This window comes from Hipposideros armiger, unplaced genomic scaffold (genome assembly GCF_001890085.2).
Source record: "Hipposideros armiger isolate ML-2016 unplaced genomic scaffold, ASM189008v1 scaffold_93, whole genome shotgun sequence".
Classification (NCBI taxonomy): domain Eukaryota; kingdom Metazoa; phylum Chordata; class Mammalia; order Chiroptera; family Hipposideridae; genus Hipposideros; species Hipposideros armiger.
The window spans coordinates 1,636,344-1,647,410 of NW_017731443.1; the positions used below are offsets into that span (position 1 = coordinate 1,636,344).

At 47.6% G+C, this 11,067-nt stretch overlaps 2 protein-coding genes across 4 annotated transcripts in view; one reads left to right on the top strand and one right to left on the bottom strand.

Annotated features, from left to right (window-relative positions):
- Nucleotides 1-6,666: 6,666 nt before the first annotated feature.
- Nucleotides 6,667-7,955, top strand: RNASEH2C (ribonuclease H2 subunit C). 3 transcript variants are annotated; one of them, XM_019645615.1, is made up of 4 exons: nucleotides 6,667-6,941; nucleotides 7,130-7,314; nucleotides 7,394-7,474; nucleotides 7,821-7,955. In XM_019645615.1, exons 1-4 carry the CDS (start codon nucleotides 6,770-6,772, stop codon nucleotides 7,845-7,847), a joined length of 465 nt encoding a protein of 154 aa, XP_019501160.1. In that variant the 5' UTR covers nucleotides 6,667-6,769; the 3' UTR covers nucleotides 7,848-7,955. The 3 variants fall into 3 exon arrangements, with proteins under 3 accessions (XP_019501160.1, XP_019501161.1, XP_019501159.1); XM_019645616.1 differs by having other exon boundaries at nucleotides 6,668-6,941; nucleotides 7,130-7,230; nucleotides 7,394-7,513; XM_019645614.1 differs by having other exon boundaries at nucleotides 6,672-6,941; nucleotides 7,394-7,513.
- A 71-nt stretch (nucleotides 7,956-8,026) lies between these two features.
- The window catches only part of KAT5 (lysine acetyltransferase 5), a 7,301-nt gene continuing 4,260 nt past the window's right edge, over nucleotides 8,027-11,067 (bottom strand). Inside the window, exons 9-12 of the mRNA XM_019645185.1 lie at nucleotides 10,974-11,061; nucleotides 8,881-9,040; nucleotides 8,665-8,746; nucleotides 8,027-8,577 (exon numbers count right to left, since the gene is read on the bottom strand). Of these exons, the coding sequence (XP_019500730.1) occupies nucleotides 8,443-8,577; nucleotides 8,665-8,746; nucleotides 8,881-9,040; nucleotides 10,974-11,061 (465 nt within the window). The 3' untranslated portion in view covers nucleotides 8,027-8,442. The remainder of the gene's footprint in view (nucleotides 8,578-8,664; nucleotides 8,747-8,880; nucleotides 9,041-10,973; nucleotides 11,062-11,067) is intronic.

An 11,067-nucleotide genomic window follows, 5' to 3' on the forward strand; every position in this document is an offset into this window, starting at 1 on the left:
ACGATGAACCAGTACTTATATTTAATACTGTAATCTAAGAAAGCTTTCCAGGAAAGAAAAACCTGCACATTCAAAGGGCTCACTGGGAACTTTGGGAAATTAACCCAGAACAGTCAACTTTGAGACATATCCTCATACCACTATTAGATTTCAAAGATTTTTTTCAAAAATATCCCCAAGATCTCCAGGCAGAAAGATTGAATAACTTACAAAGGTGAAAGAACTAGAATGGCAACATACAAAGTTCTTAGACAACACTGGAGCAGCATCTTTTAAGCAAATTTAAAAAGTGTAAATCTAGGCTTTTATATTCACATAAATGGTTGTTCAGTGTTAAGGCTATAGGAAACAGTTTTCAACAAGTACTTACCCACGAGCCAATCTGATAGAGATGCACTTCAACCAAGAGATGAACACATATATAAGATCTAAGACTAAAACAAAGGTGGGCATGAGGGTTAACAAAATGTTATATATTGTGCTAAAGCAGAAATAATATAACTAAAACCATGGGAGGAGAAGGGAAGAGGAAAATAGAGTAAGCTGACTGATGGCTGTATAGGTGCCTGTCAGCTCCAAATCGGCTCTTCATTGCCTGTTCTGTGAAAATAGGTCTGAAACTTTTAAATAGCTTTCTTTGCTAGCTGGCTCATTGTTAAGCTTGGTCGGTAGAGGGCGCAGAGGAGCCATTGCAGAAGGGAGTTCAGCTGATGTGCTCGCTAGACAATCTCCAGAAGCTTCTGCAGTACTCAGGCGTTCGTCTTCCAGCTTCAAGCAACTACAGCACTTGGGTTCCCCAGCTGCAGGCTCCTGCAGTATGTGGTAGCCAGCAACAACCAGCAGTACAGCAGACAGCCCCTACGCCCCAGACTCCACTGGACTTATTCAAACTAGCCAATCCTAAACTGTTTACTCTGCCTTGCTTTGCCTTTCCCTTAGAAGCCTGGATAAAGGCCATGGCCTATGCTGCCCCCTCTTCTCCTTTCTGCCTCCTGACAAATGCCAATGCTTACCCATGTGGCCCTGCATGGCATGCCGTGCCTTTTGTTTCTGGGGGGAACTGTAAGGAACGCTGAACTTTTCTCTCAATGGCATTGACCCCTCCATGTCATCACATGGTCACCTCTATAAGTGAAAATCCATGGATACAATTAGAACAAGGAAATACCCCATCCTATAGGACAGCTGCCTGAAACTAGCAAGATCTTATCTCCCAGTGGATGGCTTATTGAATTTTCAATAAGCAAGCCCTCTTCCCCATCGCCACTCACTAAGCCAGGCTCATGGTCAGGCCAGTGATGCCCATGGTTCTGGTACCATTTCTTCATTTCTTTTGCAGCCAGGAGAGGCACTCTAGGAGGCAGTGCTGTGGGGCAGGATAGCGCCATGAAAATACCAGCTGAGGCACTATGATCAGAGGAGGCAAAGCCATCTCCAGAAGCAAATTCTGCCACTTTCATAATGGAAAGCATCCAATGTAATCAACCTGAAACTGAGTGTCTGGATGATCTCCTGGGATATGTTCTATATTGGTAGCTCAGCGCCAGTGTCTCCTTTGGGACGTTAGGCATTTGTCTGTGGCGGTCAGGTCAGCCTTGCTGAGAAGAAATTCATGTTGCCAAGCTCACCAGGCATCACCTCCATCCCTTGCCCATGATGACTTTTTTCATGAGCCTGTTGGGCAAGGATAGGCATGATTAGAAAAGGAATGTGTCACCTTCATACACCCGCAGAAGGTGCTGTTTGGTGATCATTCACAGGACAGTATTACACTCTGGACCCATTCCAAGAAATCTAATACCAGAAATGAACAAGGGGTCATCACTACTGATCCCATGGACATTAAAAAGATAATAAAGAAATATGGTGAACAACTCTATGCCCACAATCTAATAACTTAAATGAAATAGTCTGATTCTTTGAATGACACAAAGTACAGGCAGACCTTGGAGATATTGCAGGTTCGGTTCCAGACCACCACAATAAAGTGAATATCACAATAAAGTAAGTCACACAAATGTTTTGGTTTCCCAGTGCATATAAAAGGTATGTTTGCACTATACTGTAGTCTAGTAGGTGTGCAATAGCATTATGTCTAAAAAACAGTATACATATCTTAATTAAAACACTTTATTGCTAAAAAATCCTAACCATCATCTGAGCCTTCAGCAAGTTGTAATTGTTTTGCTAGTGGAGGGTCTTGCCTCGAGGTTGACGGCTGCTGACTGATCAGGGTGCTGGTTGCTGAAGGTCGGGGTGGCTGTGGCAATTTCTTAAAATAAGGCAACAATGAAGTTTGCTGCATCGACTGACTCTCCCTTTCACAAACGATTTCTCTGTAGCATGCGCTGCTGTTTGATAGCATTTTACCCACAATAGAACTTCTGTCAAAATTGGAGTCAAGGATCGGCTGAGTCAAGGGTTGGTTAGGAGTTGGCTTGGGATGTCAGCTCTGAGCAGCAGGGCCCCCGGTTCGTATCCCACATATGAGAGCCGGTGACATTGCACCCTCTACAGCTAAGATGGTGAACAACAGCTTGACCAGGAGCTGGGCTGCCGTGAGTCGCTGGCGACCGCATAGGCTGCAGTGGGGCTGGCCGGCAACTGGCGTGCACTTTCGTGAGCTACCGTAAGCTGCCGTGAGCAGCCATCCAATGGCCGGCGAGTGACTGCCTCACCCGGGAAGAGCTCAATGATAATACCAACATGGGCCAGTGAAGCGACATCCTCCACAATTAGACTGAAGAACAAAAGGACAGCAACTTGTGTGTTCCCCTTCCCTGATTCCCCAACGCTGTTCCCCTCCCCCCATTCCCCAGTAAAATCTTAAAAAAAAAAAAAAGTTGGAGTCAATCCTCTCAAACCCTGCCATTGCTTTATCAACTAAGTTTATGTAATATTCTAAATCCTTTATAGTCATTTCAACAATCTTCACCAGGAGTAGATTCCATATCAAGAAACCACTTTCTTTGCTCATAAGCAACTCCTGTTACAGTTTTATCATGAGATTGCAGCAGTTCAGTCACATCTTCAGGCTCCATTTCTAATTCTAGCTCTCTTGCTCTTTCTACCACATCTGCAGTTATTTCCTCCACTGAAGTCTTGAATCCCTCAAAGTCATCCAGAGGGTTGGAATCAAGGTCTTCCAAACTCCTGTTGATGTTGATATTTTGACCTCTTCCCCTGAATCACAAATGGTCTTAATGACATTCAAAATGGTGAATCCTTTCCAAAAGATTTCAATTTACTTTGCCCAGATCCACCGGATGAATCATTATCTATGGCAGCTACAGTCTTACAAAATTTGTTTCTTTTCTTTTCTTTTGTTTTTTTAATTGGGGAACAGTGTGTTTTCCCAGGACCCATCAGCTCCAAGTCAAGTAGTTGTTTCAATCTAGTTGTGGAGGGCTTGGGGATCGAACTGGCAACCTTGGTGTTATGAGCACTGTGCTCTAACCAACTGAGCTAAACGTCCACCCCTGTATTTATTAAATAATAAGACTTGAGAGTCTTACTCGATCCATGGATGGACTGCAGAATGGCCATTGTGTTAGCAGGCATGAAAACATCTCATGGCTCCAAAAAACAAAGCAACCTATAAAAGACTACTAAAGTCACATCAAAAGACTTGGGGAGCTAACTTGAAGAGGCTCCCACTGGCAAAAGGTGAGACTATTTGAATACTTACAATTAGCAGCATTTGAAATATTGCTTCCTGGCACAGTCATCAATTTGGCTCAAATAAAATCTTATAAGACTTAACGAAAAATAACTATAACTGAAACACTTCAAAATGTTAAAATCCATTATGTAATACTTTTTTTAAAAGGCCACCATAATCACGGCCTGAGCTAAGCTGCTGCTGAGCTCCCAACAGGTGGCAGGATGGCTCAGCTAAAAAAAAAAAAAAAAAAGGTCACCATAAGAACATGCTAGGGAAACAACTTATTATTTTTAAAACTGGGAAATAAAAGGAAAGTATCAAGCAATTATTTTGCCTTTCTTATATGTGCTCATTGTACCAGTGGGTAGCCAAATAGCTGATGGGGGGGGGGAGTTTTCTTTCTTATAGATGTATTCCAGCTAGTAAATGAAGAATTGGGGTACTTGGAATATCAGTTTTGTAACCCTAGTAATGAAGGGATCCAGGCAATGATCATCCATGGCTGCTAGCCTCACAAAAAAGAGAGACATAGGCATTATGTCTCTTCTGATGGAAACACGCACACACAGAGACACACACACACACACAAAGAATCCAATGAAGCCTCGAGATCTAATTTACAGGAAATACAGGGCAGATGAACATGGCACTACAGGAATGCAATCATTAGAATCCAGACTATGGGAAACTTACAGAACTAAAAATATAAAAAATAAAATCCAACATCTACTCCTGAGTTAAAAACCCTTGTAGTACAGCTTTAACAAGACATAGACAACAAATTGAAAGGCGGCTTTATGATTATCGGTGAAGTAGCAAAAGCATTCCCATGAAAGTTTCAAGAAAAAGAAAATGATGTCCATTGATACCAGTAATATTTGAGATTGTTCTGAAAGTGCCAGAAAACCAACTACACGATGTAATGAGGAAGCAAAATTATCATTATTTGGAAGTCAGATGACTAATTCTGGAAGACTCAAGAAAATTAAATGAAAAATATTAGGAGTAATAAAAGAATTCAGTAGATATCTGGTTAAAAATTAATATGTAAGAATCAAAAGCTTTCCTGCAAACTATGGCCTGCAGGCCAAATCCAGCCCACTGCCTGTTTTTGCAAATAAAGTTTTATTGGAACACTGCCATGCTCAGTCATTTACATATTGTCTATGGCTGTTTTTATGCTACAATGACAAAATTGAGCAATTGTGACAGAGACCATATGAGAGGTTTGCCAAACTCTTATAGATAAGTAATAATCAGAAAAAATGGAAAAAAAGATCTAATTTGTAATAGAAACAAATATAAGCTATCTATGAAAAAAACTTTAAAATATAATTTAGGCATGAAGAAAACCTCACAACTGTGCAGATAGACATAAAAGAAGACATGAATAAATGGTATTATGTATTTTTTTTTTTTTTAGCTGAGCCATCCTGCCACCTGTTGGCAGCTCAGTAGCAACTCAGCTCAGGCTAGGAATCAAACCTCTATTGCTCCGAGTTCGCACTCTTGAGCGAGCTCTTAACTAATTGAGCCACTTGGTCCGCCCCTGTATCTTCTTCTTGGTAAAAAACAAAAGCAACACTCTAATCTGTCAATGCCCTCCAGCCAAAGACCACCAGGAACACATCTGTGGCTGAACAAATGGGTTTATTACTCTTGCACTGTGGGGCATCTCAGTAAGAGGGTGTTAAGAAGGATTTATAGAATTTGGGATCGTGTTAGGTGATTTGGGGGAGAGTTAAGTGGGGCTTTTCTCTGGATTGGATGCTGTCAGGAAGTAGAGTATTTCTTTGATGGGATAGAGTTAACAAATCTTAACTAGATGGAGGTTAAAGTTGTAATTGGTAGAGAAGCAACAGTCACTTATAGAGGGATGGTTCATCCTTTTAGTAGTTTGGACAATGTTGGTGCCTTTGTCCATGTTCACGCTATTACAGAGAGATCGTTTTTTGTCCTGATCCCTTATGTCAGGATGACCTTGTCTGATGATGTTGTGAAATTGTTCATGTTCAACAGAACACCAAGTTCACTTCCTGGATGACTGGGGATGTTTCTCTCTTTCTCAAGTCTATGAATTAAATGCAATTTTAATCTGCATTACCAGTTTGTATGTATTTGTTTTATGAGACAATTTGACAAAACATACCTAAGTTGGGTATCTGAACAAATAAACATTGGAGAAGAGTTAATAAACCAAAAAAGTATTGTGAAAACAAAAAGTTAATAAATTTGATTACACAAAATAAGTCTTCTGTGTTAATAAAAATAAACTATACACATGTTTGGGAGACAAACCACAAATTCGGATAAAATATCTTCAATGCATTTGAAGAAGGGTTGATGTCCCTAGTAAAATTAAAAACTCCCAGGCCAGCAGAGTGGCGCATTGGTTAAGAGTTGGCTTGGGACACCAGCTCTGAGCAGCAGGGCCCCCCGTTTGGGATCCCACATTAAGGGCCAGTGACGCTGCGCCCTCTACAGCTAAGATAGTGAACAACAGCTCGACCTGGAGCTGGGCTGCCGTGAGTAGCTGGCGACGGCATAAGCTGCAATGGGGCTGGCCGCAGCTGGCATAAGCATCCATGAGCTGCCATCCAATGGCCAGTGAGTGACTGCCTTACCAGGGGAAAAGCACGATGATAATACCAACATGGGCCAGTGAAGCGATGTCTTCCACAGCTAGACTGAAGAACAAAAGGACAGCAACTTCTCTGTTCCCTTCCCCCAATTCCCCAATAAAATCTTAAGAAACAAAACTCCCTACCAGTCAATATAAAAAGTGTACTTTTCGGACTCGTTTTTTTTTTTACAAAAAAATGTATTGCCCAACACCTGAAACTAATATAATATTGTATGTGAACTGTAGTTGGAAAAAATATTTTTTAATTAAAAAAAATGTACCATTGAAAGTTTTCAAAAAAAAAAAAAAAAAAGCTGGACTTGAACACAGACAGGGACGTGGAGCTTGCAGAGGAGCCTCAGGGACGTACTACGCTTCCCAGGGGACTCTGCGTTTACGTGTCCACGGCCTCCCGACAGGCTCTGCGCGATTTACGCGCCAGCTTCGGCCTCAGCCAGCGAGCGGCGGAATCGCAGCAGAAGATGGAGAGCAGCGACGGGGAAGACGTCATGAAGCACCGCGTCCACCTGCGCCCTATCAGCCTGCGCGACGCTGACCCCGTCACTCTGCACCTTCTGCCCTGTGAGGTTCCGGTTAACCGGTCCGCCCCTGTGGAGCGCTTCTTTACCCCGGCCATCCGCCAGGGTCCGGATGGTGAGCACTCGCGGCCGGACTACGGCTCCCGGCAGTCCCCGCGCCGACGCCGCGCTCTCGTCGGCGTGGAGGGGCGCGAGGGCTCCTGGGGATCGTGGTCCACCGGAGGGTGCGGGAGGGCCGCCACCGGATTTGCCCCGCAGGGCCTGGATCAGGCCTTCTTGAGGCCCTGCGCCTGCCTCCTCTAGGACTCGAAGTGTCGTTTCGGGGCCGCAGTCTACGGGGCGAGGAGGTGGAGGTGCCGCTCGACCTCGTGGGATACGTGATGGTGATGGAAGAGAAGGGAGAGGTATTGGGGAAACACAACTTCTCAAAGGGTTCAAAGAATGAAGAGGAGCTGGTGGAACCCCCAGAGGCGCTGGAGAGGGACTTTGTAAGCACAGGGGAATAGAGTTGGCCAGAGGTGCGGGCGGGGACAGCGGTCCCCATTGTGAGTCGGACCCCTTCCCCAGGACCGCTCCATCGGAGCCTCTGCCAGTTTCAGCCGCTTCACCATATGGGGCCTGGAGACCATCCCTGGCCCCGATGCCAAAGTACGTGCGGCCCTAACCTGGCCCAGCCTTGCTGAAGCCGTGAGTAGATAGATGGACCCTCTTCCTCCCAGGCCCCATCCATTCTCCCCCTCTGGCTTCAGTTATTTCCCAGGTTGCCCAGAGATTACCTGAGTGATTTGGGGCTTTAGGGCCGGGGAACACAATGGAGCAGATGGGAGCCTGGGTCTAACTGGAGGGTTACACTGGGCAAGGGCAGCGTGGCTTCCCCACCACTCTTCTGTGGCTTAGGGGGCTGTTAATCAGAGCAGCAGGATTCCTCCCCAAGTATGTGGGCCACCCAGCCACTCCATCCCAGAAATCCAACAGGAAGTGACTCCTGTTGCAGATTCATGCACCCGTGCCAGAGGACTGAGAACCAGACCTTGAAATTGAAAGCAACTGATCCTTTCACCCCAGTAAACCAGCTCTTCACTTTGGAGCCACTGATTCCATCACCCCAATAAACAAGTTCTTCACAGCATCCGTGAGTTTGCCGTACCTTGGAGGCCCTAAGCTGGCACTGCCCCTTCTTCCACAAGAACATTTCTTGGCTCTGGCCTGAAGAAACAGTTTATTGCCAGGGGGTGGTGGGGACAAAAGACCAGAATTTTGCAGCCAGTACCCACCCCACCCCAACTCCTACTTTACAAAAGAAATTTTTACAGCCATCCTCTGTACAAAGTACTCCCACCCCTGTCTTACTGTACACAGCTGCCTGGCTCCCTCCAGTCCCTGGTTCACAGCAGGCCTGGGCCTGTAGCCAGCCGATCTTTGAGTTGACCAGAGCCCTGAGCTCACTCTGGTGCTGGGCACCAGCCAGCCCCTACCAGGCCTGTCCTCTTCTTGTGGGCCTGTCCTCAGCCCAGTCCGTCTCCCTTGGTGTCCCTCTTGGGGGCCCCAGTGGGGGCAGGATGGGCTGTCAGCCCCAGTTCTGTCAGCTTTTTGGCACTACCATGGGCAGTACGTGGTCACCACTTTCCCCTCTTGCTCCAGTCCTTGGGAGTGAAGTGCAGACACTTGGAGTCGATGCGGAGTAGCCGCTTGAGCATAGCCCGTTCATGCCCATCCACGATGTCCTCCGACAGGGTGAGGATGTACTGGCCCTGGGCAGATGGGACCAGGGAGGTCAGCACACATGGGGCCTATACTCTACGCCCCTCCCCATACCTGTCTCCTCTGCCCCTCCCTACCTTGTAGTAGTTGATGAGGTTGAGGTACTGCAGAGTGGAGATGACATCCTCCTTCTTGATGCTGGTGATTTCACTGATCTCGCTGTGGGAGGGCAAAGATGAGGTCCCCTGGGGGCCGCCTTCTCTGCCCCAGACCCCCAGGAGCCCCAGGAATGAGAAAACCTGGGAACAGACAGGCCATGCCATGCACCCCCAGATAAGAGGGGCCAGGCTCACTTGATGGTGATCTGCGGCCTCTCCCCGCTCTCCGACTTCAGCCCCATCAGGATCTCCAGGATGGTCTGGGACCAGTAGCTTCGGTAGGAAAGAAGACCAAGATCCGAGAGAGGCTTCTCAGGAGTCCCCGTTTTCCCTTCCACTTTGGAGAGTTCATAGCCTAAAGCAATGGGGAGGGAGAGGGTGGGTAAGCACTCACAGCCTCCTATAACCAGTGTTGAAGTGCACAGATCAGTGGCAGACTGCTCGCTTCCCATCCTGACCCTGCCATGTGGTAGCTCTGTGACTTGGGGTCTGTGGCTTGTCTGCTTCCTCGTAAAGGACTAACGAACATTCACTCTTCACTTGTGTGCTGAGCACAGTGGAGGGTGCAGAGGGCACTGAGAGGGGTGCTTAGGAGCCAGTGAGGGCTTAGGGGCGAGGCGGGGAGGCAGAGAAAATGGCTTAAAGAAAGTGCCTCTTATTTTCTGTGTTGTCCCACTTTCTCTGTACCTGAGAGAAGGAAAGGTGAGCAGACCCCACCCCTAGTGTAAGCCTGAGATGCTTGGATTCTCAGTCAAATCAGCCCCTCTGGCTATATGACCTGAGAAGTGTCAGCAGCTCTAAGACCAGGCCGGCCTGACCCATGGTTGTCAGGCCGCAAGGAGAGGAGTACCACAGGGCTTCCCATCAGAAGGCGACCTTTCCTTAGCACGTAACTGGCCTCTGCGGCAGCTCTTTCCCCCTCTCTGACAGCTCTGCCTGCCTCTTGCCTGCTGACCACTGGGCACTGGTAGGCAGTTCCTGGTGAGACCTCTGGCCCTGCAACCATGTGGCCTCATGTTTCTTGGGCAGTCTTTGTTCTCTTCATCAGGGCCCGGGGATGCCTGCACTACCAGAAGCCCTTCCTCACCGTCATAACCAGCCTCATGTTGGATCATAGCCCTTTGTGCTCTCCTCTCCTTGGTACACCCTTATCAGCCTGTCTTGCCTGATCTCGTGACCTCCACTAAGCAACCCGGTGGTAAGAAGGACAGAGAAGGCTGGTGCTTCGGAAAGAGAAAGCATGGAAGAGGAAGGGGACACACTGGGTTCCTACTCACCCTTGTTGGGTCCGCAGTGCATGTAGAGTCCTGACAGATCAACTGGAGACCACACTGGCCTCAGCCATAGGGAACTCTTAGCCCCCCCAGTGAACAGCCACCCACCCTGTCTGCCAAACTGAGCACACTTCCTTGGTGGCCCCACCTGCATCCCATCTCCACTGAGGTCTGAGCCCCAAAGCTTAGACTGACTTTCTTGAAGCATCTGCCTGCTTTAGCAGGCTGAGGGCTTCCTAAAGATGTGACCCCATCTTGACATCATCCTACCCATAAAATTTCTCAAATGGACCCCCATGACCTTGATCAAGTCAAGTCTCTGTGTCTTCACCAGACAAACAGCTAAGGCTCCTTCCCTGTCTTCCAGGTCAGCTTGGTTTTCCCAGTGAGGGGTGAGTGAATGGAGGCTGGGAAGCAGAAGGGGGTCTTGGGGTTTAGGGGACACTGAAAAGTTCATGAAGGATGAGGGGCAGAGTCCTTTCTAGGCTTTAAGAGACTGACCAGACTGAATGCAAGGAACGGGGGCCAAATCCACACAAGTCAGTGCTTACATCTGTTTGCTGAGTTAACAGCATTTTGAACATCTACGGTCTAACAGGCTCAGGGGACAAGTGGGGAAATGAACCACTGATCTTTGCCCAGAAACTTGTATGACATCACAGTACCAGAGGGATGAGCAACAGTGGCTCACGCAGCTTGTCCATGGCCCTGGGCAGGAGCAGATGGATCAAATTTGGGAAAAGCTGGGTGGTGCTTAGAACCTTGGCCAAGGATTGGTGAGGGACTGAGAACTTAGTCCAGACAAGCAGGACAGTCACCCTGAGAATGGAAGGACCTTGGAAGATTCCCATCCTGGTTTCTGGCCAGCTCCCCTGGTGACTGGGCTGCACAGCCAGAGCTGAGAATCACAGCAACCCGGCACGCCAGCGCGGGAGGCACCAATGGGAGCAACTGGCACTCGGCCTGGGCCTGCCAATACCCACCCCCAGCCCCACTGGGAGCACAGGTACTCACTGAATTCAATCAGCAGCTTGCCATAGCCCCGGCGCTGGTAGGGAGGCAGGGTCAAGATGCAGGCCACATTGTAGTCTTCCGTCGACTCCTTTTC

Coding starts and splice junctions, on each gene's coding strand:
- RNASEH2C (XM_019645614.1), top strand. CDS start 6,770: ATGGAGAGCAGCGACGGGGAAGACGTCATGAAGCACCGCGTCCACCTG. Junction 7,315..7,393: donor AGGCGCTGGAGAGGGACTTT/GTAAGCACAGGG, acceptor CCCCTTCCCCAG/GACCGCTCCATCGGAGCCTC. Junction 7,514..7,820: donor GGCCCAGCCTTGCTGAAGCC/GTGAGTAGATAG, acceptor CTCCTGTTGCAG/ATTCATGCACCCGTGCCAGA.